Source organism: Saccopteryx leptura, chromosome 2 (assembly GCF_036850995.1).
Source record: "Saccopteryx leptura isolate mSacLep1 chromosome 2, mSacLep1_pri_phased_curated, whole genome shotgun sequence".
NCBI classification, from domain to species: domain Eukaryota; kingdom Metazoa; phylum Chordata; class Mammalia; order Chiroptera; family Emballonuridae; genus Saccopteryx; species Saccopteryx leptura.
This window is the reverse complement of record NC_089504.1, coordinates 35,553,548-35,574,910: the sequence shown is the minus strand read 5'-3', so window position 1 is coordinate 35,574,910 and position 21,363 is coordinate 35,553,548. Positions and strand designations below refer to the sequence as shown.

The window sequence follows — 21,363 nt, the reverse complement described above, 5'->3', positions numbered from 1 at the left end:
GGGGCATGCCCACCAAATCGTGGCTGCCCTCAGAAAGGAAGGGGCCTGTGACTGGGCTGGGGCCCCTCAGCCAGTCCGAGGCAGAGTCAGAATTTGAACCTGGGTCTCTTTCCACACTCCCCCTCCCTATTGCTCCAGAACCATCAAAGCACCATGCACAGTGTCCAAGAGAGGCGCTGCGTTAATGGTGGGGCACGTCCTTGAAAGGGTACCACAGGCGGGGGATATTTTTCTCAGTAATTCTGAATACAGGGAAATGTCATCTGTACTTCACGGGGCCTCTCAGCACATCCTTTCATCCTGCCAGGCAGGATCTCACACATTCTAAAGCTCAGTTTCTCTTCGGTTCCCTGCAAAGGGCCTTTGAGGAGCCTCTGTGTCAATAAAGCAGCTCCTAATTTCAGCATTTTCTTTAAACCTTTTAGGAGAAAACATGCCGCACACTAATTGAACAGCAAGTTCATTTTTCCTCTCTCAGCCCTGAAAGGATGTGAAACCCTCCATGTAATGACAACGAGGATGTGGACCCCCCACCCCACCTGCCTGCCCCATTCAGGCTGTTTCAAATGCTGCCAGAAAACAGGGCCTGGCTAGGAAGTCAGGAGGTGGGCAAGATTTCCCCCTTTTTGGGGCCTCAGTTTCTCCACTTGTACAGGGCACTGGGCTAGGTGATCTAAAAGTTGTCTTCTTGTTCCCAATATTTCTACTCAGTGTCCAAAGCCGCTATCCTGGCTTCACTGCCCTGCCCCCCAAATAGTTTCCCCGTGAACTACGGAGACCAGATCAAATCCTGGTCAGAATGTGTATTCAATTCATGTCTCAATACATGGAAGGAGAGCTAGAGGGGCAGCAGGACAATGAGAAGGACAAAAAGAAATGACTGTTGAGGTGGTCATCTGCTCTAGCTACTCAGGAGAAACTGGGAGATCAGAAAGGTTAAGTGACTTACCCAAGGTCACACAGCCAGGAAGAGGGTGGCCTGGATTTGACTCTAGCTCAGCAAGACTCAAAGTCTGTCATAGTGATGCAATATTTTCTAGAGTTGCAGCCTGCATAAACTTGGAAGCTCCACCACCGTAAAGGGGAGTGCAGGTGGGCGTGGACAGACTTCTAGGTCACGCCCAGACAATCTGCAATGCTCTGGACCACACAGAACTTTTTCCCCAACTTGTGGCTCTCCAAAGTCTGTAACAAGGACAGTGAGCTGCCCTTACTCACTCACTGACCGAGCCCTTACTGCATGCCAGGCATACACCAGCACTTTACTTACACTGTCTCTTCACTGGTACATCTGGAACACCCATTTTATAGACGAGAACCTGAGGCTCAAAGAGGTTAAGTCCCTTTGCCCAAGACCACCTTGCTAATAAGTGGCAGAGCTAGGGTTCAATAGCCCAAGCCAGACTGATTCAGAGCCAGTGTCTTCTGTTGCACAGAGCTGCCCCTATCCTGGGATGGAAGAGGAGGACGCTGCTGGTAGGATATCCTGGGAACTGTAGTTTGGAAGAAAGTAAAGATGCTTCCCTTCCTCCCAGGATGCTGTTTCCTCAGTGTGGGCAGCTCCTCACCTTGCTCCTCCTACTGCCTCCATCTTCCTCATTCTCTAAGTACCAAGTCAAAGCCCCACTTCCCTCCCCTCCCCATGCACGGCTGACCACTCCTACCCTCAAGTCTACCACCACCTCCTGCTATTCTTGTCTGCCTGAGTCAGAGGATGGGGGGTGAGGGTAGGGGAGGAGCAGTCATCCAGGAACCCAGGGCCCCTCTCAGAGCTAGGCAGTGCCCTGGCTGCACACACTTGCTTTTCTTGAAGCCATGGCATCAGGGGTAGGGCTGGGGAAGAGGGTGACCAATGATGGAAGTCCAGACATCCTGGGGCTGGAAGTTGTTCTGAGCACCTGCTGGGAGGGCCTGCTGAGTCTGAGGGACTGCCCTGGGGGCTCCCTACAGAAGCAGGCAGCCACCAGGAAGCAATGTGTTTGCAGCCTCAGATGCTGGCCCGACAAAGCGTGCTCAGAAGGTGGGGGAAGTCAAGTCTGTGCTCCCTGCTGATGGACCAAGAGCGAGTGGCCCTTTCTCACCCCCCCCCCCAAACCTTTATTATTTCTTGCTGCTGGCTGTCAGCAGCAACAAACTAAGATTAATCACTTGCCCTTCGCTGCCTGCCCAGACCCAGACATGCCTACTGTTTGAAAACTCTCTCTTTTACTATGTAAATCAATGAGGGGAGAGAAAATAAAACAGCTCTAACAGAAATGCGCGCCCAGCATGCAGCCTCAGCTACACCCACCACCCTCCACGGGAGCCCCAGGAAGCATTTGTTGGGGTAAAGACTGACTGCCCAGCAAGACCAGCTGGTTGTCATTAATCAAGTCAGATAAACTGTCCCACCCCTTTCTTGGAGGAGATGGGGCCTTCTCACCATCCTGGGGACCTAGCAGAAATGGACCTTGCCCTTATTTGGAGCCCTTGACCTGGAGGCAAATTTATAGATCAAACCCCAGACAGTCTTTCCGTGGGAGAAGACCCTCGTGGAGTCGTCCGGTGTAGATACAGCCTGGACACCTCCCCAGAGCCCCTGACCCGGCCCAGCACTGTCCACTCTGTCACCTCCACGGCAATTTCTAAAGGCTCTGCTCTGGGAAAGCTGGGAGAAGCAGAGACCAGCATACACCTCGCACCTGCAGTGGGCCTTGGGCTGGGTGTGCGGAGCTGCACTACGGTGGTCCATCCCTAGGTCTCTGTGGGGGGCTGGTTCCGGGACTCTCCTTGGATACCCAAATCCAAGGATGCTCCCGTCCCTTATATACAATGGCGAAGTATTTGCATATAACCTACTCACATTCTCCCAGATACTTTAAATCATCTCTCCATTACTTACAATACCTAATACAATGTAAATGATATGTAAATAGTGTTGTACTGCATTGTTTAAGGAATAACGACAAGAAAAGAAGTCTATATGTTCAGTACAGACACCATCTTAGGTATCTGCCTCAATGTAACATCATTTGCCCTGAATATTTTCTATCTGCAGTTGGTTGTCTATCTGCAGTTGGTTGAATCCATGGATGCAAAAACTTGCAGTTAAGTAGGGCTGGCTATACTTCTATACTTCCTTTTTTTTTTTTTTTTTTTAAGCAAGAGAGAGAAAGAGACAGGCAGATAGGAAGAAAGAGAGATGAGATACATCAACTTGTAGTTACAGCACTTTAGCTGTTCATGGATTGCTTTTCTCCCTCTCTCTCTCTTTTATTAAGTGAGAGGTGGGGAGGCAGAGAGACAGACTCCTGCATGCACCCCAGGATCCACCTGGCAAGACCCCTACCAGGCGATGCTCTGTTGCTTGGCAACAGACCTATTTTTAGCACCTGAGGCACTGCAATGGAGCCATCTTCAGCCCCCGAGGCCAGCTTGCTCAAACCATTCAAGCTATGGCTGCAGGAGAAGAGAGAGAACGAGAAGGAGGAAGGTGAGGGATGGAGAAGCAGATGGTCACTTCTCTTGTGTGCCCTGACTGGGAATCAAACTTGGGACTTCTACACGCTGGGCCAATGCTCTACCACTGAGCCAACCGACCAGGGCATTGATTGCTTCTCATACTTGCCTTGACTGAGGGGCTCCAGCCAAACCTGTAACCTCTTGCTCAAGCCTGTGACTTTGGGCTTCAAGCCAGCGATCATGGGGTCATGTCTATGATCCCATTCTTAGGCTGGCGACCTTAGGGTTTTGAATTTGGGTCCTCAGCATCCCAGATTGATGATCTATCCACTGTGCCACCACCTGGTCAGTCTCAACTATACTTACAACAGCTTTATGGGAATGGCCTACACAGTTTTCTAGGTAAAGATCAGGGAGGTAAAGTCACTTAACATAAAAAGATGAAGCCAGGATTTGAACCCAGGTATCTCTGACTACAGAGCCCATGTTTCCCCCTCTAATCTTGAAAAGGGCTGCCACAGATCTCCCCCTGGAATGCCTGCCCTCTTCCAGTCTCTTGGCATATTTGTGGGCACGTGGGGGCAGAAGTGGTGTCTCTTCCTTGACAGCACTCATGGTGTACCCTGGGTCACTGAAAGTTCTAGAATACAGCTCTGAGGCTCTGCCTGTACCCTACTCAAAACCTTCAGGATGTCCTCTGGCCAACAGGTGAGAGCCCTAATTCCTCAGCCTGGCGACCAGGACTACACCTCTTCCTGTTCGTTGTTCTTGCATTAGCTCGGCACCTCTGGCCTGGGCTGTGCCACCCCTCCGCCCTGTGTCAGGTCTAAGTCCAGCTCCTCCCTCACATACCCCCTCTTCCGGTCCTTCCCTCTGTCATGGCCCTGAGCACTTACTGCAACGGGGAGCCCTAAACATGTTGCTCCCCAACTTATGCTGAAGTTATGTCCTGATAAACGCATCCTAAGTTAAAAGTATGTTCAGCTGAAAATGTATTTACTACTACACTGTCGAGGACGGTGGTTTACTCTTGTAATGTAGCACCTGACGAGGGGCTCAGCTCGCTGCCACCGTCCAGCATCACGAGACATCGTGATCTTACCGCGTATCACTAGCCCAGAAAAAGATCAAAATTCAGAATTGGTAGCACGGTTTCTACTGAATGTGTATCACTTTCACACGATTATAAAAAACACACAAACAAACCATTAAGTCATACCTTGGTGAGTCAGGGATCAACTGCATAAGTTACAGGTGTGAATACATTCCCTCCTCTGGTTATGAACTCTCGGAGGGCTAGAGCCCAGTAAATCAATGACACTGAATGGGGCAAGTTTACAGAGTTAAGTTCCTGAATGATCAAGTCTGAACTACACCTGGATAAAAGCTGCCAGACTCCAGAAGCGTCTCTTGAGGTTAGAATTTGGGCCACATTTGCAAGAATGTTGTGCACTTTGTCTTTGAAAGCTGACGGTCCTTTGGGTGAGGGCTCCTTCGGGCCATTTCCCCCACTGGGGTTGGGACTCTCGCTGCCTAAAGAGAGCTGAGGTTGGGCCCTTGTCAAAGGAGAAGTGGCATCCTACAGAGGCCTAGGAAGTGCCACTCGGTCTCCCAAGAGTGGGCTGATGCAGGCAGAGGCCACCCGGCCTACGGGGCGGGGGGCCCTGGCACTCACCCTGCTCCCTGCTCCCAGCTGCAAGCCCTCCAGCTTTGAAGTCCTGTTTCCCTCATCGTGTCCAGATTCCTTTGCAAAAACTCATGGAACTAGAACTTGCAAAGAGTCATTCATAGTCCAAAATGCCTGAAGAACTCTTTTAATGAGATTTTTCAAGACTTTTCATCTCTTTCCACCACTGCCTGACTTTCCAGACAGGAAACTGTGTGAGAGTGTGATGTTTTTGTGCCAGTTTCTAAAGGCTCAATCAATCCTTTGCTTCCAGAGGCTGCAGTGAGTGTACACAGGGGGTCAGTGGTGATGCCAGGGCCAGTGTGTCTGCTGGTAGCTGAGAGGGAGCCTGAGGGCCTGCCACTCTGTCAAGCCAGGCTGCGGGGGGGGGGGGAGTTCCGAGGGGTGGGGGGGGGGCGTGGTGGGAATAAACGCAGTGTTCAAAGCAATGCAGGATCTCAGGAAGACCGCTTCACAGGTGCGGGTGTCCACCATGGACGGGACTGAGAGGTGATGGGCGGGGAGTGCTGCTGCCACCTTGGGCTGTCACGGGAGCAGGAGCTTTTGGTGGGACAGATGGGGGGCAGCTTGATCTGGGGCAGGGACCTGTCCAGTCCCCACAGTGGGAAGCAGCCGCCATCTCGAATTGTCAGTGTGGTCAGCTGCCAGCTGCAGAGCCCTAGGTCAATCACGAATCCCTGCGGGCCTCAGTCTCTCGCACAGGAAGCAAAGGGACTGGACGAGGTGGGCCTCTCAGGTCACTTCTAGGTTTGCCATCTGACGACCTCCTGACCCGGTATAAAGAATGCTTAGACAGGGGTGGGAAGACATGGGTGGGAGTCCACGGCTCCCACTCTGCCCTTGTCAAGGACATTCAGCTACCTCTACCCTCTGATGAAGAAGATGTGATCTTTTATAATTTTTTTTTTTTTTTTTTAGTTTATTCATTTTTAGAGAGAAGAGAGAGAGGAGAGAGAGAGAGACTGGGGGGAGGAGCTGGAAGCATCAACTCCCATATGTGCCTTGACCAGGCAAGCCCAGGGTTTCGAACCGGCGACCTCAGCATTTCCAGGTCGATGCTTTAAGATGTGATCTTTATCCTAGCCAACCCTTGGGGCCATCCTGGAGCAAAAGCACAGGCCTCCTAAACCGTAAGGTGCTGTGGACCTGCAGGGAGACAGGGTCAGCAGGAGTGGGGTTAAGCCCAGGACCAGTGCCCGAGAGTCGACCCTGCACTTCCGCGGCCCATCACTAAGAATTGAGTCTCACTCCCCTGAGAGCCATGAGCCCTCACAAGGCTCTTCTGTGTGTCCTGGGCTGTCCCCTCCACCGGGGATACCACTGGATGTTCCTGGGGTATACCTACCCTCTCTTTAAGGTTCAAGTGCACTTCCTCCCTGTAGCTTCTCCTGACCCTCGGGGGCAGGGATTAGTCCCATGCAGGGCCCTCCATGCAGCTCTGTGTGCAACACGGCTCAGGATGAATGGGCCTGCCTGTTGGCTCTGCAGCTGGGGCTGGGCTGTTTTCACCTCGGCTCTCACTCTGCTGCCTTGCCCAGTGCCTGGTACAGAAAGTTCTCATAACTATCTGCCAAGAGAAGGACAGGGGGGTAGAGAGCCCTGTCCTCTGAGGCCAGACTCCCCCAAGTCCTGTTTCTACCCTAGAATACTCTCACAGCAGGACCGAAGGTTTATAAGAAAACATAGCTGGAATTCCAATGTCAGTTTACACCATGCTCCTGACCACACTGTGCATGGGGAAGGCCACACCCACCCTGCCCTGGCCAGGCAGGCCTCGGGAATCTGAGAGCCCTCACAGCTCACATGGTGCCTGGCAAAGCTGGCACTTGCTCCAAGCAGCTGCGATGTTCAGTCCCAGTTCCACTGGTGGGCCAGGTGATTAAAGCCAGGTGCCACTCACTGGCTGCAACCAGACTGGTCATCGGGAATTGGGGCTACTTTGGGAAGCAAGCCCACCTTCCCTTAGCCAGCTTCCCTGCCGAACCATGGGCTGGCCTAGCCAACCCACCAATTTTGGGCTTCCTCGAGGGAAAGCTGACCAGGTGAGACCACCCTCTGACCTGTAGGGTTTAATGGCTCTAGACAAACACGCAAGACTAGACTTTTCTCGTCCAGCGTCTGTGGGCAGGGATCACTCATCCCAACTGGGCCTGCTGGCACAGTGTGCTTATCCCAGGCCCTGGCACAGGCTGCTGGGCTGTGCCCTCCACCTCCTCCACCTCCTCTACCCCCTCCTCTGGCCAGGGAGGTGCAGGGAATACAGCCAGAGCACTCCAAGTACAAAAGGTGCCTGAGCCTACACACAGGGGAAAGCTGGGGAGTCAGAGACACCTTAATGTCAGAGGTGGAGATGTCCTCAGTAACCATCAAAGTCTAAGTCTCACTCTGGGATGTGGGTGCTGAGCCCCTGAGGGAAGAAACTCGCTCAAGGTCAAATAGTGAGCAACAGTGACAGGACAGGACTTTTATCTATAATGGGACCCTTCTGAGGCTCTTCAAAAAGGCCTTTAAAGAGCTGCAGGGCTGACCTGGGAAAGCAGGGGAGGGTGGAAGTAACAAAATAATGTTTACATTGCACTGGTTGGGCTAAAGATGCTCTTTGTCTGTGAGATCATCGCCACCTGTTTCCACCCCACGCATAGAGGAGGATACTGAGGCTCAGAAAGGTGACATGAGCACCAAGTCCACGAGGCTAGGGAGTGGGGCAGCCTGCCCCCCTGCTTCCTCCTTGCACCCAGCTCAGCCCCTGGACTCCTGCCTCTTACTACAAGAACAGATCAAAGTGCTGTCCATCCTTTGGAAGTGGGCAGGAGGCACGCCATCCCCTCCTCTCTGGGGCCTCCAACCAGTTCTCCTGGGAAGATCCTTCTGGCCAGGCCCCAGGCAGTGGGATACCAGGAGGAGTGAGACTCCTTGAGGAATGGACAGGCTGACAGTGAGATGACTGATGACCCATGGGGTGGGTGGGTTGCCAGGTTGGCTGGAAAGGGTGGTGACAAGGACGCCCCACTTCTGATGTTACTGGGCTCCTCCTTTACTGCTCCCATCCCAGAAGAGCACAATTCACCTAGAGACAGGAATGTGGAGGTCTGAAAGCAGTGGTTCATGGGTACCTGGGTTGCTAGGTTACTAGGACAGTGAGGGAGGAGAGGTGCTGCATGGAGCAGTAAAACATTTAGGACCTCTGGCCCTTGTCAGCTTGGCCAGTGGTGTGTACCTGTCCCTTGCCACTCCAAAGACTGTCCTCTCTCCAGCCCAGCTTCCCAGCCTAGTTGCTACATAGTTTATTGAATTTTCCTCAGCTGCTCACTGACCTGATTCTTTAAGCGGCTGGGTCTGAGGGTGGCCAATGTAGTAGAGGTGCCATTTGTCCCGAGTGCCTCCCCGGATGGTTAGAAATCCCTTCCACACCCTCCCTGGCAAGGGGGTTATCTAGCCCCAGTAATAAGATGCTCACTACCCACTGAGTCAGCGTAGATCACTGCTCTAATTCTATTTTTTTTAAATTAAGTTTTACTTATTGATTTTAGGAAGAGAGGGAGGGAGAGAGGGAGACAGAAACATCAATTTGTTTCTTTATGTGCCCTGACTGGGGATTGAACTGGCAACCTCTGCACATCGGGACGATGCTCTAACCAACCAAGCTATCCAGCCAGGGCTAGATTGCTCTAATTCTGGATCAGCTCTAACTATCAGAAAACTTTTCTTTTCACTAAGCTGGAATCTGTCTGCCTGTAACTCCCAGACCTGGGGAGCCTGGCCCACGTATGCTCCTTCTGCCCTGATAGTTCTTGAAAGGTTTGTGGTTCCCACCAGATCTCCACACATCTTCCCTTCTCTAGGTGGTTTTCAGTGAGGGCCTCTGTTTCCTGCCCAATGGGCTCCGCAGTATGCCACTGTCCCTCACAGGGCAGAGCACAGCAGGTCGGGTGGGGTCAGCCCTTCCTTGGTTGCACTGATATTACTGTTTACATGGCCAGCCTGTGCACGGGCTCTCCTGACAGTCACATCCCTCTCTCCACCACATGGCTCTAATACCGGTGAACAGAACAGAAATGAAGCAGAATTAGAATCATACCCTAATTCTGTCACTAACTCTCTATGTGTCCTTTGGCACTCCCTCTTCTCTCTGAGCCTCAATTTTCCTATCTGTAAAATGAGTTTTAGACAATCTGATAATAGCACTGACTGATGAAGCATTCAACCAAAAAAATCTTTTCTTATTTTGGGGCCGCCTGACCTGACAGCAATGCTCGGGGTCAGAAACACCTGACGGTTTACCACGGGCACTGCTGTCAGCAGGACTCCTCCTGGCCCTTTCCAGAGTTCCTCACAACCTTTGTGAGGGACCTAGAAGTCAGACCTTTCCAGACAGCAGCCTAGAACAAAAGGTCATTCACACAGCCGCAGCGGGGTGTACCGAAGGGTCAAACAGCTGGTTTCTTTCCGGGGCCAGCCACGTCCCCTCTCTGTGCCCCGGGTTCCGAACCTGCCAAACGGGGCAATGTTTTTCACCAGAGGGTTGCTGTGAGGTTTGAGAGGGACTAGGTATGCTAAGAGCTGCACACAGTCCCTGGCTCACGGCAGATGAGAAAGCTGTTCTTGGCTATTTAATATAAATCCTAGCAAAAGGCCCCTCCTCTTCTTGGGAGGTAGACACAGAACACAAAGATTCCTCTACATCGCAGGGGAGGAAGATCAAATTGAAAAATCTAGGCTTGAAATAACACATGCTGCAAGTTTCCCGGGGGACGCCGGTGGCTCTTTCTGCCACAGACATGAGAGCTGGCCACGCCACGCTCGAGGGTGCCGGGGGCCGAGGGTGGGAGGCAGGGCTCTACTCACTTCAGGGACAGCGAGTAGTCGTGCTTGCTGGTCTGGCTGTTCCGGACGAGGTAGCTGCACTCCTTGCAGAGTCGCAGCAGGTTCTCAGCGTCTCCTCTGCTGATGGCTCCATGATACCATCTGGGGAGAAGAGCGAGAGTCAGAATCCTAGGACAGGACCCCCTCAGCTGACGCCCCGAAATCTGCTCCTCCCTGAGGAGGCGGAGTCCCCGCGGAGGGCGTCCCGGGCCTCCTCATCAGCGGGCAGGCGCGTGTGTGCACGTGTGTCCAGTCACTCAGTAGCTCGTTACCGAGTGCCTGCCGCCTGCCAGTGAACAGTGAGCAGCCCACAGTCCTCCCTCGCGAGGCCGACATCCCAGCGCAGGCGCGGGGAGGAAACGAAGCAGGGCTGTGTGGTCGGTCTGCGGCTCCTGGGAGGCATTGCTATTTTAAGCAGTGGCCAGGAAGCCTTCCGGAAAAAGTGACATCTCAGCGTGGACCTGCAGGAGGTGATGGAGGAAGCCACGAAGGGCAGCGGCTGGAAGAGAGCATTCTGGCGGAGGGAAGGGCAGCCGAGGCAGAGGCCCCGAGGCGGGAGCGCCTGCTGTATTTTGGAAACAGCACGGAGGTCAGCGTGGAGTGTGGCAGGGGGCGGGGTCAGCAGGGAGGCCCAAGAGGTCTGGGGCCTTGTGTGCAATGTGCGGGTTCTGACAGGAGGGACGTGTGTCGACTCTGTGACATCTGCAGCACAAGTGAGCAGTGCTCACCCCTCAGGGGGGTGGCCTCCCCCATTCTCCTGCAGAGTGAATCTGTCATTGACGAGGCACGTGGGAACCCCAGCATCACTGCTTCTGGACACCATGTGGTGAGCAGCAGAATCAAAAGGAGAGCTACAGTGGCTGATGGCCTAAGGCCCCACCACCAACCGTAGGACAGAAAGGGAAGAGTGACTGTTGAGATTGGGACAGCTGAAACGTACGGGGAGAGCGAAGACCCTACAACACCAGGTAGTGGGTACAGTCAGAACCCATTGTTATATTAGTCTCGGAGGGGCAGGTGGCGAGAGACTGGGTCAGGGAGAGAACCAGAGGTGCTGGACGGGGAGGCTGGCTCATGCTTCGGCTACAGAGGCACATACGGGTCAGTCACTGTCCAGCTAGGTGGTCTGGGGTTCTCTATCAGGTTAGGATCACTTCACCCTTGTTATGGGATTGGAGATCAAATAGGCTGATGCATAAAAGAGCTTATGCAGATGCAGAGCCTGGGATGAGGTGAGTGTCGACGAATGGCAGCTACGTTCAGCAGAAAGCCTGAACGTGTAACTTCCCCAACTATCATATTTCAGGATGCTGCCTGCCCCGCTGGTTGCATTTTAAATTCCCAGGTGTAAGCTTGGATGCTGCCTCCGGGTCCTGGCCATGAGTGCCCTGAGCGTGCCCTGAGCGTTCAGTTACAGATCTTCTCTTAGGAAAACACACTGCACTCTCACTGCCTTTCGCTGTCCGCTTTCTGTCAATTACAAGGCAGTGTTCTGAACAGTTAGCAACAGTAGTGCTGAGGTGATTATAAACAAACAACCCAATCAGCTCAAGGAATGCAAGAACTGAAGAGTAGATGTGAGTGTTTCTGGTCAGTGAGCATGTGACCGAGTTGCTGACCGCCCACGAGGTGGCCACTCACAGGTCAGTCCTGGGGCTGGACACCTGGAGGGGAGCGCACAGACTGCAGACCCGCCTTCCTTTCCAAACGTGCTCAGCAATGAAGAGGAACGTGAGGTTTGGGGCTGCGTGGGCTGCCGTAATAAAAACACTTCCAGAGGCATGAAGGCTCAGGCCGCGCTTTAGAAAGGAGACGGGACTGTAACTGGGAGAAAGAGGTAAGGTTGGCGCTGACTTAAGAAACAAGAGTTAACAGATTGGGCAAGGTCGTTTTCTGGGAAATTTCACCTGTGTAACGCACCCCTAGAGAGCTGACAAAATGGTTGTTTTACTAGGAAAACAAGCTCCAGCCATTTGAAGCAGAGGTGTCCTCAGGGAAAGGCCTGGAAGCGGTCTCAGGGGAAGGCTGCCTGCTGCCCACCCCTCCCTGCGCACAGGAGCAAGCAGGCTCTACGACAGGTGGCGGCATCAGCCCACCAGGGCTCTGGATCCTTTTTATGGCCAGTCCCAGGTGGGTAGTAAGCAGAATAAGCTCCTGGTTCCCTCCTGGGCTGCTCCAGCTGCTCCAAACGGAGAGAAAGGCAGGGAACTCAGCGGAGGATCAAAGGAGACCCAGGCAAAGCTTGGGAGAGAAGAGCCAAAGGACACTGAGGGGGAAGCCGCTGGCCACCTGTCAGCAGGAGGCCAGGCAGGGGACAGGATGGGCCCGGGTGGTCCTGTGGAGGCTGGAGGCCAACTGCTGGCCCTGAGCAGGCTCCGCCTTGACTGAAAAGAGAACCCAGAAAGGTGGACATCGTAGGGATGTGCTGGACTTTGTGGAGCTGGCCCATCAGGTCAGAACCATGGGTATTACGATTCAACCATCGCCATCCAGCCCCCAGCCCATCCAATACCCATGAGCTCATCCAGTATTTACTCAGCACTTTCTCCGTCCTTGATCTCATGCGGCTGGAACAGGGAGATGGGGAATCAACAAACAGATCCAGGAAATGATTTCAGAGTGACAAGTGCTATGTAGGAATATGGGATTTGTGGTTAGGTAGTGACTGGGGGATGGCTTCCAAGAAGATGACATCTGACCTGGGACTCTGCATCATGAGAAGAAGCCAGTCATGTAAAGAGCCAAAGAAAACAGGCTGTTTGCTGAGGAACCAGCAAGTGCCAAGGTCCTGAAGTAGGAATGAGCTCCTGGTGCTCAGGGAGCAGCAAGGCAGCAAGGAAGGCCTGGCACTGTGGGCCTGGCGAGTGGGCACAGGAGGAGGGTGGGGCGGGATGTGGGGCCTGGTCCCCTGAGGTCTTGTGGGCTAAGGGGAGAAGTCTGATTTCATTCTAAGCATAGTGAAGGGCAATGAGGGCTTTAAACTGAGATGTTGCTTGCTCTGGATGACCTTATAAAAGGTCAACCAGGCTGCCCTGAAGCGGGGCCAGATGGGAAGAGAAGAAGGTCACGAGTTAGAGGGCTTCCACTGTGGTCCAGTTGGGAGAGAGCTGCAGAGATGAGAGGAATAGATAGATTTGGGCTATATTTTGGATGGACAATGGGCAGAACTTACTAATAATGCATTAGATGCTGATGTAAGGCATAAAAAGGATGGAAGCTGACTCCAGGTCTGTTTGAGCTACTAGGTAGATGTGGTGCTGTTTACGGAGGTGGGGAGGCTGGGGGAAGAGGAGTGTCTAGGAAAGGCAAGGAGCTCAGATCTGAACACGTTCAATTGGAGATGCCTGTTCGTCAGACAAGCGGAGATGCCCAGAGACAGCGGATGCAGGAGTCGGGCGTTCTGGGAGAAGTGCAGGCTGGGGGTGCGCTCTGGTGAATCGCTGCCAGGACCCTGAGGAGACCACCCAGCGACAGTATGTGGCTGGAGACTGAGTTCAGACAGTCCATCCATCAGGCCAAGCTGAGATGAGAAGCCTGAGGCTGAGGAGGCAGGAGAAAAACCTGGAGAAGAGCATCTGCGTAGGAGGGAGCCGTCCACTGTGCCGACTGCCTCAGAGGGCACAGGAGGTGCCCTGGTGACTCGAGCAGGAAAGGGAAGAAGACAGTGGTGGGTGACAGAGAAGGGGAGGTGACGACAGGGAGAGAAAGTGCTGGCCACTCTGTGGGGACGTCGTCTATCAGACAGCTATCTACTGAGCACCTGTTACGTGCCAGCACTGTTCTAGGTACCGAGGACACAACCGGTGACCCAAACAAGTTCCCACCCTCACCAAATTTATGTTCCCAACAGGGACAGGAGCTACAGGAAGATCAAGATTTTATTTATTTATTTACTTTTAAGCAGTTTGTTAAAAAAAATAAATTCGTGACTAGAACATGTTAATATGATGATGGTAACCAGATGTAGGACAGAGGGGGGTGTGGGCTGCCTCCAGGAGGCAGGGGTGGGGCTGGGGTGTCCCCTGAGCACCCGAGGAGATTTTCCACCATTCCAGGAGGGGAAGCAGGTGGTATGGGTGCCCAGGCAGATGTGTGACTGCCCATCCTCAACAACCCTGTAAGACAGAGCCTTCCCCTCCCCTCTCCCCTGTGCTTGAGTGGGGGAGAGGCTGGGACTTGAGTGCCTCTCAAACTCTAAGCCCTCATCAGCCAGGTGGGGGATTAGGTGACCCTCTCTGTCTGGGTCACCGGGCTGTGCTGGAAGTGGGATTTTACCTGGGCACACCTCTCGGCGATGAGTCAGGGCCTTCGGCAGGCCAGAATAATCCCGGGAGAACAGATGACGGGGGTGGGAAAGCCAGCCACGACTCTGGACTTGGCAAAGAACCTGTCTGGTGGGGACAGGAAAGGAAAGCAAGCAGGGCTGCCTTTGAGGGCCCCAGTCTGAGGACAGCTATGCCCGGGGGTGGGAAGAGGGTAGGTTGGGCCGCTGACCCCAGGCAGACCCGGGTCAGGATGCACACTGAATAGCTCCTGGCATCTCCGGATCACATAGCGTTTGTTGATTAAAAAGTACACAGTTTGATCAGATATAAGCCAAACCTGTCACCCAACCTGCGTGGCTATGAGGAACGAAGAACACAACGCCCACTTGGAGCCCCCCCCCCCCCCAAGCGCTCAGCACAGCAGGCGAGAGGCAGGCACAGGGGAGGCTGCAGCACACGAGCGCATGACATCACCGGAAAACCCTGCATCCTGCTCACCGGGCGAGCATTTCCTGCGAGGGATGCACTGCCGGCCGTGCTGAGACCACAGTCCCCTGGGTGGAGACGGATATAGTTCGTAATCCACACAAGACAGTCCTTTGAGGAACCAGCTTGGTGTCAGCTAATCTCCTGGCCGACTGAGTGGCTCCTCCGTGCCAGGCATGTGCTGAGGGTGGGGGGCAAGAGTATGCACAAGGAGAGGGAAGTGAGGGGGAGAGTCACGGGGCTGGAGTTCAAATCTGACCTCTGCACTGGAACCCTGCGAGCCTAGCAAAGGCTCTGCCCCTTGGGAGACCCGGCTTTCTCATCTGTGCAATGGAAATGATCACCCTTTGATCTCACATGTGCTTGTTAAGAGGATGATGCACCTGAAGGTACCCGCACAAGGTCTAGGGCCTGCCTTATCATGTTCCTGGAGGAGGTCACTCCCGCTCAGGACATGGGCTGGTGAGAAAAGAAAAAGCAGCCCAGTAGTTCACAGAGTGACCACCAGGCTCGGCACACAGGACTTTATCCTGGGGGAGATGGGGAGCCACAGAGGGTTTCAGAGCAGAGCAGGAACCTACACACATTAAGACCCTGGCAGAGAAGAGAGATGATCATCACAGCCAAGGGGAAGACAGAAACAGGTCTGACCAGCATCACTGGGGAGAAGCGAGGAGAAAAGGGGCTGAAAAAACCCAAGTCAACAGCGTCAAGGCCTTGCCCAGCTGACACCAAGCTGATGTGGGGCAAGAACAGCACAAGCTAGAAGATAAACCTAATTCACAACGAGGGGACAGGACTGAGTATACATTTAGCTACTCAAAAACTCATTCGCTTCAGGATGAAAACGGACTGGGATGTGAGAGGGAGGTGACCCGTGTCCTTCCCACTAGTCATCAAAAGGAAGGGACGGAGAAAGCATCTGGCTAGGAATGAGATGCACTTTCTAATCCTGTTCGGCCACTGACCTGATGATGGCCTTGACCTTCTGTGAGCCTTGACCTGCCCACCCACCTGCACCCGGGGGCAGGGGAGGGGAGAGGTGAGGCGAGCAGACCCCCGAGCTCTGGCATTTTCTCAGTTTGTGAATTTTTGAAACAAGGTAACGAAATGAAAGGGAAGAGCAGTGACTGCATGCACTGGAAGCTGAGGTTGGGCTCTGCCCTCTCGGAACTTACATTTGCTTCTCCAGCGGGACAGCAGGATCCACTCTTTCTCCCAGGATCCCACAGAACTCGGGGCTCCCATGTTTGATGGGCTTGAAGCCCCCTCCAGGAGCTCGAAGCTGGCGCCGCCGGTCCCGGGAAGGTGAGGGGGATGACTGTCGTTTCTCGTTGCCATTAAACTGGGCTGTGGGGGACAGAGAGAGAGTGCACGGTTAGCCAGAGCTCAGCCTGAGGCGGTTCTGGGTGGCATGGCAGGGTAAGAATCCACTGACTCTCGTTGGGCTTTACAATTCTCAGGAGGAAGAGTTCCAAGCAATGAACAGACGTGGCTGAAAAGGTGTGGGTTTCCTAAGTCAGGGCACAAAGGTGCTGATAAAGCAGGACGGTACCTTCAAGGGGCTGGTTAAGTCTGCAGAGGCCACTGAGCTCAGCCTTATCCCCAAAGGAAGCTCCTTGCAACCTCTGGGGGCTCCATCTCCTGGACAGTTCTCAGGAAAGGACGTTGTTCCTCATTCTGTGCCAATAGCCTGCCTCCAAGTGGCTCCTCTCCTCCTCCCATTGTCCCTTCCCAAGTGGGGCCACACTGGCCCCCTTCTCCTGGGGCAACACTACAGAGTTCCAGGCAGGGCCCTGTGGCATCCTCCAAGTCTGCACGTCTGCACCCAGTGCCCCTGTGTGGGTCCTACACAGCCAACCCTGCCCTGAACCCAGCCCCCAGGTAAGGCCGGACAGTGCCCGTCACAGGGGCGACAGGCCCTCCCATGTGCTGTTACCCCTCACTGGGCCTGCAGGAACATCACTCACCCCCACGGGCTTGGGGAAGATGCCCCTCGAGGGCAGGGCCCCGGAGATAACCCACACGGAGCAGAACACCTGAGCTGAAACTGCAGTTGCTGGAAGTATTCCTAGAGACAGCTGGTCCACTGTACGAGTCTCTCTTTGGGCCCCACTTTCCCCCTCTGAAAAATAGGGATAATGACTGCTCCCACCTCCTGGGGTTGTTGTGAGGATTCGGGCACGTGATGCACACCAAGGCCTCAGCAGAGTGACTGGCATGTACTCTGTGCCCAATCAGTGTTATTACACCTACTTACTTTTAGTATCACGCCTGCTCAATGTGGGCACGGTCCTAGTCATTTCCTGTAAGCTACTGAACTGACCTGAGATCCTCCCCTAAGCCTGGCTAGCTGTGAGCCTTGTGAGTTACTCAACTTCTCTGAAGCCCCATTTCCTCTGTCACCAGCTTGCTGTGATGATCAGATGAGGGAATACATCCTAAGGGCCTGAGACACACAGAGTGTGGAGGAAACTGAGCCAGGGCCTGTGAAACAAGGTTCCCAAAGTCGTGTCCAGCTGCTGGCCAGTAGACATGCGTCTCTGGCCAAGCGACATCTCTCCCCTCCAACCAGTAAGCACAGACATGGCGAGTTGTCCTCTGACCCCGGTCAGACACACAGCAATGAACCACACATTCACGGAAGATGGTGGGAAAACCCAGCCGCCTGTAGTGATGCGCTGTCTGTGGGGATGGAGGATGGGGATGAACTTGTTCTGTGCCTGAGACCAGACCACCCATCAGGTAGGTCTGTGGAGCACTTCCACCCCCCCGAGACCCTCTCCTCTACTAACCACTAAGGGAACCAGCAGGAACGGAGCTTCCTGCCAGACACGCTGCACTCGTGTGCGGCGTCACTCTCATGACTGCAGTGGGGCCCAGCAGGCTGTCCATTCACCTGTCTCACTTCTAAGCACTTACTCACACGGGCCAGATGCAGTCCAGGGCGGGAAAGACAGCAGCGAGCAAAGAGAGCTAGCCCTGCTTTTGGAGCTCAGAGCCCGAGTGAGGAGAGACAAAATATGAGGTAAGTCACACTTAGCACCCCAGCTGGTGACAAGTGCTGAGGAGAAACTAATAAGGGTAGGGAAGGACTCTCAAAAGGTGACAACTGAATAAATTCCTGAAGGAAAGGAGCCACGAGCCACGTGGACATCTCTGGAAGGAAGGACATTCCAGGCAGAGGGCAGAGCAAGTTCAAGGACCCTGAGGTGGGACCATGCCTGGGTGTTTGAGAAACAACCCAGTCCAGGCCGACTGGAGGGCAGTGTGGTTGGGGGTGGTAAGTGGGAGGAAGCAAGGCTTCGTGAGCCTTGGGAAGGACTTGGGCTGTGTTCTGAGGGGAAAGGAGAGCCATTCTGGTGTTTTGATGGGGAAGGTTTTAAGCTGGTACTTTCTATAACAGGACTGCTGTGCTGAAAAGAGACAAAGGGCAAGGATATGTGGGACTCTGCATTCTGCATGTGGGACTCTGCATTCTGCTCGCTTTTGCTGTGAACCCAAAATTGTTCTTTAAAAAAGTTTATTAAAAAGAAAAAGGAGAGATGGGTGGGGAGAGCATTGAGGAAACTACTGTAGGACGAGCTGGCCTGGGAGACACGCATGGACGCGACAGTGAGGGCTCAGATTCTGGCTGGGTTCTGCAGGCAGAGACGGCAGGCCCTGTCCCTGCATCCAGTGTGGACTGTGAGAAAAAGAGACAACAGGCTTTTGGCCTGAGCACTGAAGCATGAGGCTGGAATTGTCCAGGAAGGGGAAGGCACAGAGAACTCTAAGCCTCTTGAGAAGAAAGGATAGAGGTCAAACTCCAACCAAAGACGTCCATAGCCCATGATGTCAGGACTGGCAGCATGGAGCAGGAGCCGGGGCAGGGTGAGCACTGCTGGGGCTCTGGCCGCCTCTCTGGCTACAGTTCTGTCGTGTGTCCAACCGCAGGACAGATGGGACAGCAATGACTACAGGCCTTTCGAGGGAACAAGTCCTGGGTTGTGTGAGCAAGAAAGCCCTCTGGCATCTGACTGAGGAGCTGGGGCCTGGCACACACGGCCCCTCTCTCCCTGCCTTCCCAGCCTGGCTATCCATCCCACCGGGATTCCCGCTGAACCACACCAGCCCTCAGGGCAGCCCATCAAATGGGGTATGTTCCTTATGGGGGGGGGGTGAGAAAGAGCTGAAGCAGGTTCTGACTTGAGACGCCTTCCTTGCAGAGCCCTGGATGGCTGACTGTGGGCAGGGGCAAGCATGGGGATCAGGTAGACAAGTAAGGACCTGGTCAGAAAGCCCCTTTCTAAAGAGCTGGGACTTGCTCCTAGAGATGTCAACCCATCTACTCTCCAACTGGGTTTTAGAGTCCTCTTTGACTGCTGATGGAGGGTGGGTCAGGGGCAACCCCAAGGCAGGGAGACCAGTTAGGTAAGTTGATGGAGGCCAGGTCCCTAAACGATGGAAGAAGTTAAGGAGGTGACACCAACAGGACCTGAGGCTACCTGTGGGGTGAGGCAGGGAAGAACGCTGTGTGACATGCCACTGAGAGGGAGGTCTGGGCACAGCGGATCAGGTCAGGGCATGTGAGACCACCGTGGGCTTCGGGACGCCTCCCCTCTACTCACTCTCTGGTTGTCAGGAAAGGAGAGGGGGCAGCTAGCTAAGGGGTGCGGTGTGGAGAGGGTCTAGGTGAGAGGTGAGGTTCCAGGCGTGGCTCTGCCACAGGAAAGAGGAAGAGACCGTATGAATGGAAGGCATTTTCACCTCTGACAGCCTGGGGCTCCACTGACGAAAATCAGAACTTAAGGATTTCTGCCAATATGAATTCCCACTGCACATCTCCTGGCACAGAAGGTGAGAAGAGGGGCACAGAATATGGAACATGGATTGGGGAAGAAACCAAAGCTCTCCAGAACAACCAAGGACCTGGCTGACTATCCTGCCTCAGATCTCACCAGGCTCCCTTCCGGGCGGAGCCCTCTGTCTGCATCACCAGGACACACCCCTCACGCCACTCGCCCAACCTCTCCACCTGATGGATTCCACTGGCCCTTCAGGGGTCACATCTTCCAGGGAGCATTCCCTGACCTCAGCCCCTCTCCAGACTGACCTTGACTTTAGCCTATGGGATCCTAATTGCCAACTTGCCTGCCTGGCTCCCCATGAACCCCTCCAGGGCAGGGGCTGTGCCACATTTGCCTCGACACGCCTAGCACATGCCTGCAGTGTAACAAGTGCGCAACAAAAGACTGAATGAAGAAACTCAATCAGCTGCTGTTTCACTTTGTTGGGGAAAAAAAAAAAAAATCAGTTTTCTTACCAGATAAATTGGATAAAACCTAATGACGTCCCAGTCAACACTGTAATTCCCTGCTGAATTAATTTATGCATTCACTCACAAGCTTAATAATATAGCCATATATTTTAGGAAGAACAGGTGCTGATAAATGGCAGGCTTAATTAGGCAAATCATTTCACCTAAAATAAAAATATACAAACTCCAAGTGCAGTGATTCAGGAGCAAAAGAAAAAAATACCAAAAACGTTAAGAACAAAAGCTCCAAACACCACTGCCTTCATTTCTTCCAATTAAGCTTCTCTTTAATCTGCAATTTAAAATGGCAATTCTTTTAATTTAGTGGTTTTTCTGCAAAAGATAAGAGAAGACACAGCCCTCAAAAGAATATCTGAATTTAGGAGAAAAAATATGCCACCCCTGCAGAGTCGTTAGAATGACAGAACCTAATTAATTCCACCTATAGGCAATTACAAATGGGAGTCAGAGTTCTGCAGGAGGGAGGGGAGACTCAGGTGGGCAGGACCAGAACTCCTGGCAGCAGTGGGAGGCCTGGCCCGTGGTTCCAACAGCCTTTCTCTCCAGGGCAGGTGAAAAGGCCCCTTTTTGATGACCGAAATGTCCTTCAAAAGTCCTGGTCTGATGACAAACCTCATCCTTTAAGCCCCAGCTCAGGTGCCTCCCATATTCCAGGAGGCCTTTTATTTCCTCCCTTTAATCAGATTGGCTTCCAAAGCTGGTTCTTTCCTACTTGTACAGTAAAGCCCTTGCTTAACGCCACTGACAGGTTCTGTGATTGTAAGTGAAACGACGCATAACAAAACCGATTTTACCACAGGCTGACGGATATAAACAAGAGTTAAGTTCCTATGGCAGCTCATCAACGTTATAATGAAACAATGGTGCGTTTCACTGTCGTTATTTGAGGACCTGCTGTATTACAGATTTTATACCAATTGGTCCTGAAGTTCCACCACTGAAAATGAGGAAGGACGGTGTCCCGGGCACCCACGCTAGTTCTAAGCCTCACAAGAACCCTGCTGCCCTGTGGGTAATGGGGGAGATACTGAGAGCCCAGAGGACGTGAGGAAAAGCTCCTCCAGGTTCTCAAGGCTAAGGGGTGGGCCAAGGCCTGTGGATCCGCCGGTCAGGGTTCCCCACTGCAGGCCTCCTTCCCCATAAAGACACCAGCAGGGACAGTCAGGCAGGGGCGTGCCTCATTCATCCAGCCTGTGGCATGTCCTCTAGACTTGGAAGGACCACTGTCCTGCTCCAGCTGCAAGGCATCTAGAAGCGCCCTAGGATGGCACAAAGCCTCCCCTGGGCCCACCTGCTGCTGA

At 53.5% G+C, this 21,363-nt stretch overlaps 1 protein-coding gene across 1 annotated transcript in view; it reads right to left on the bottom strand.

Annotated features, from left to right (window-relative positions):
* The window catches only part of SHB (SH2 domain containing adaptor protein B), a 133,261-nt gene that overhangs the window by 15,952 nt on the left and 95,946 nt on the right, over window positions 1-21,363 (bottom strand). Inside the window, exons 4-5 of the mRNA XM_066367612.1 lie at window positions 15,921-16,092; window positions 9,974-10,093 (exon numbers count right to left, since the gene is read on the bottom strand). Coding sequence (XP_066223709.1) covers window positions 9,974-10,093; window positions 15,921-16,092 — 292 coding nt within the window. The remainder of the gene's footprint in view (window positions 1-9,973; window positions 10,094-15,920; window positions 16,093-21,363) is intronic.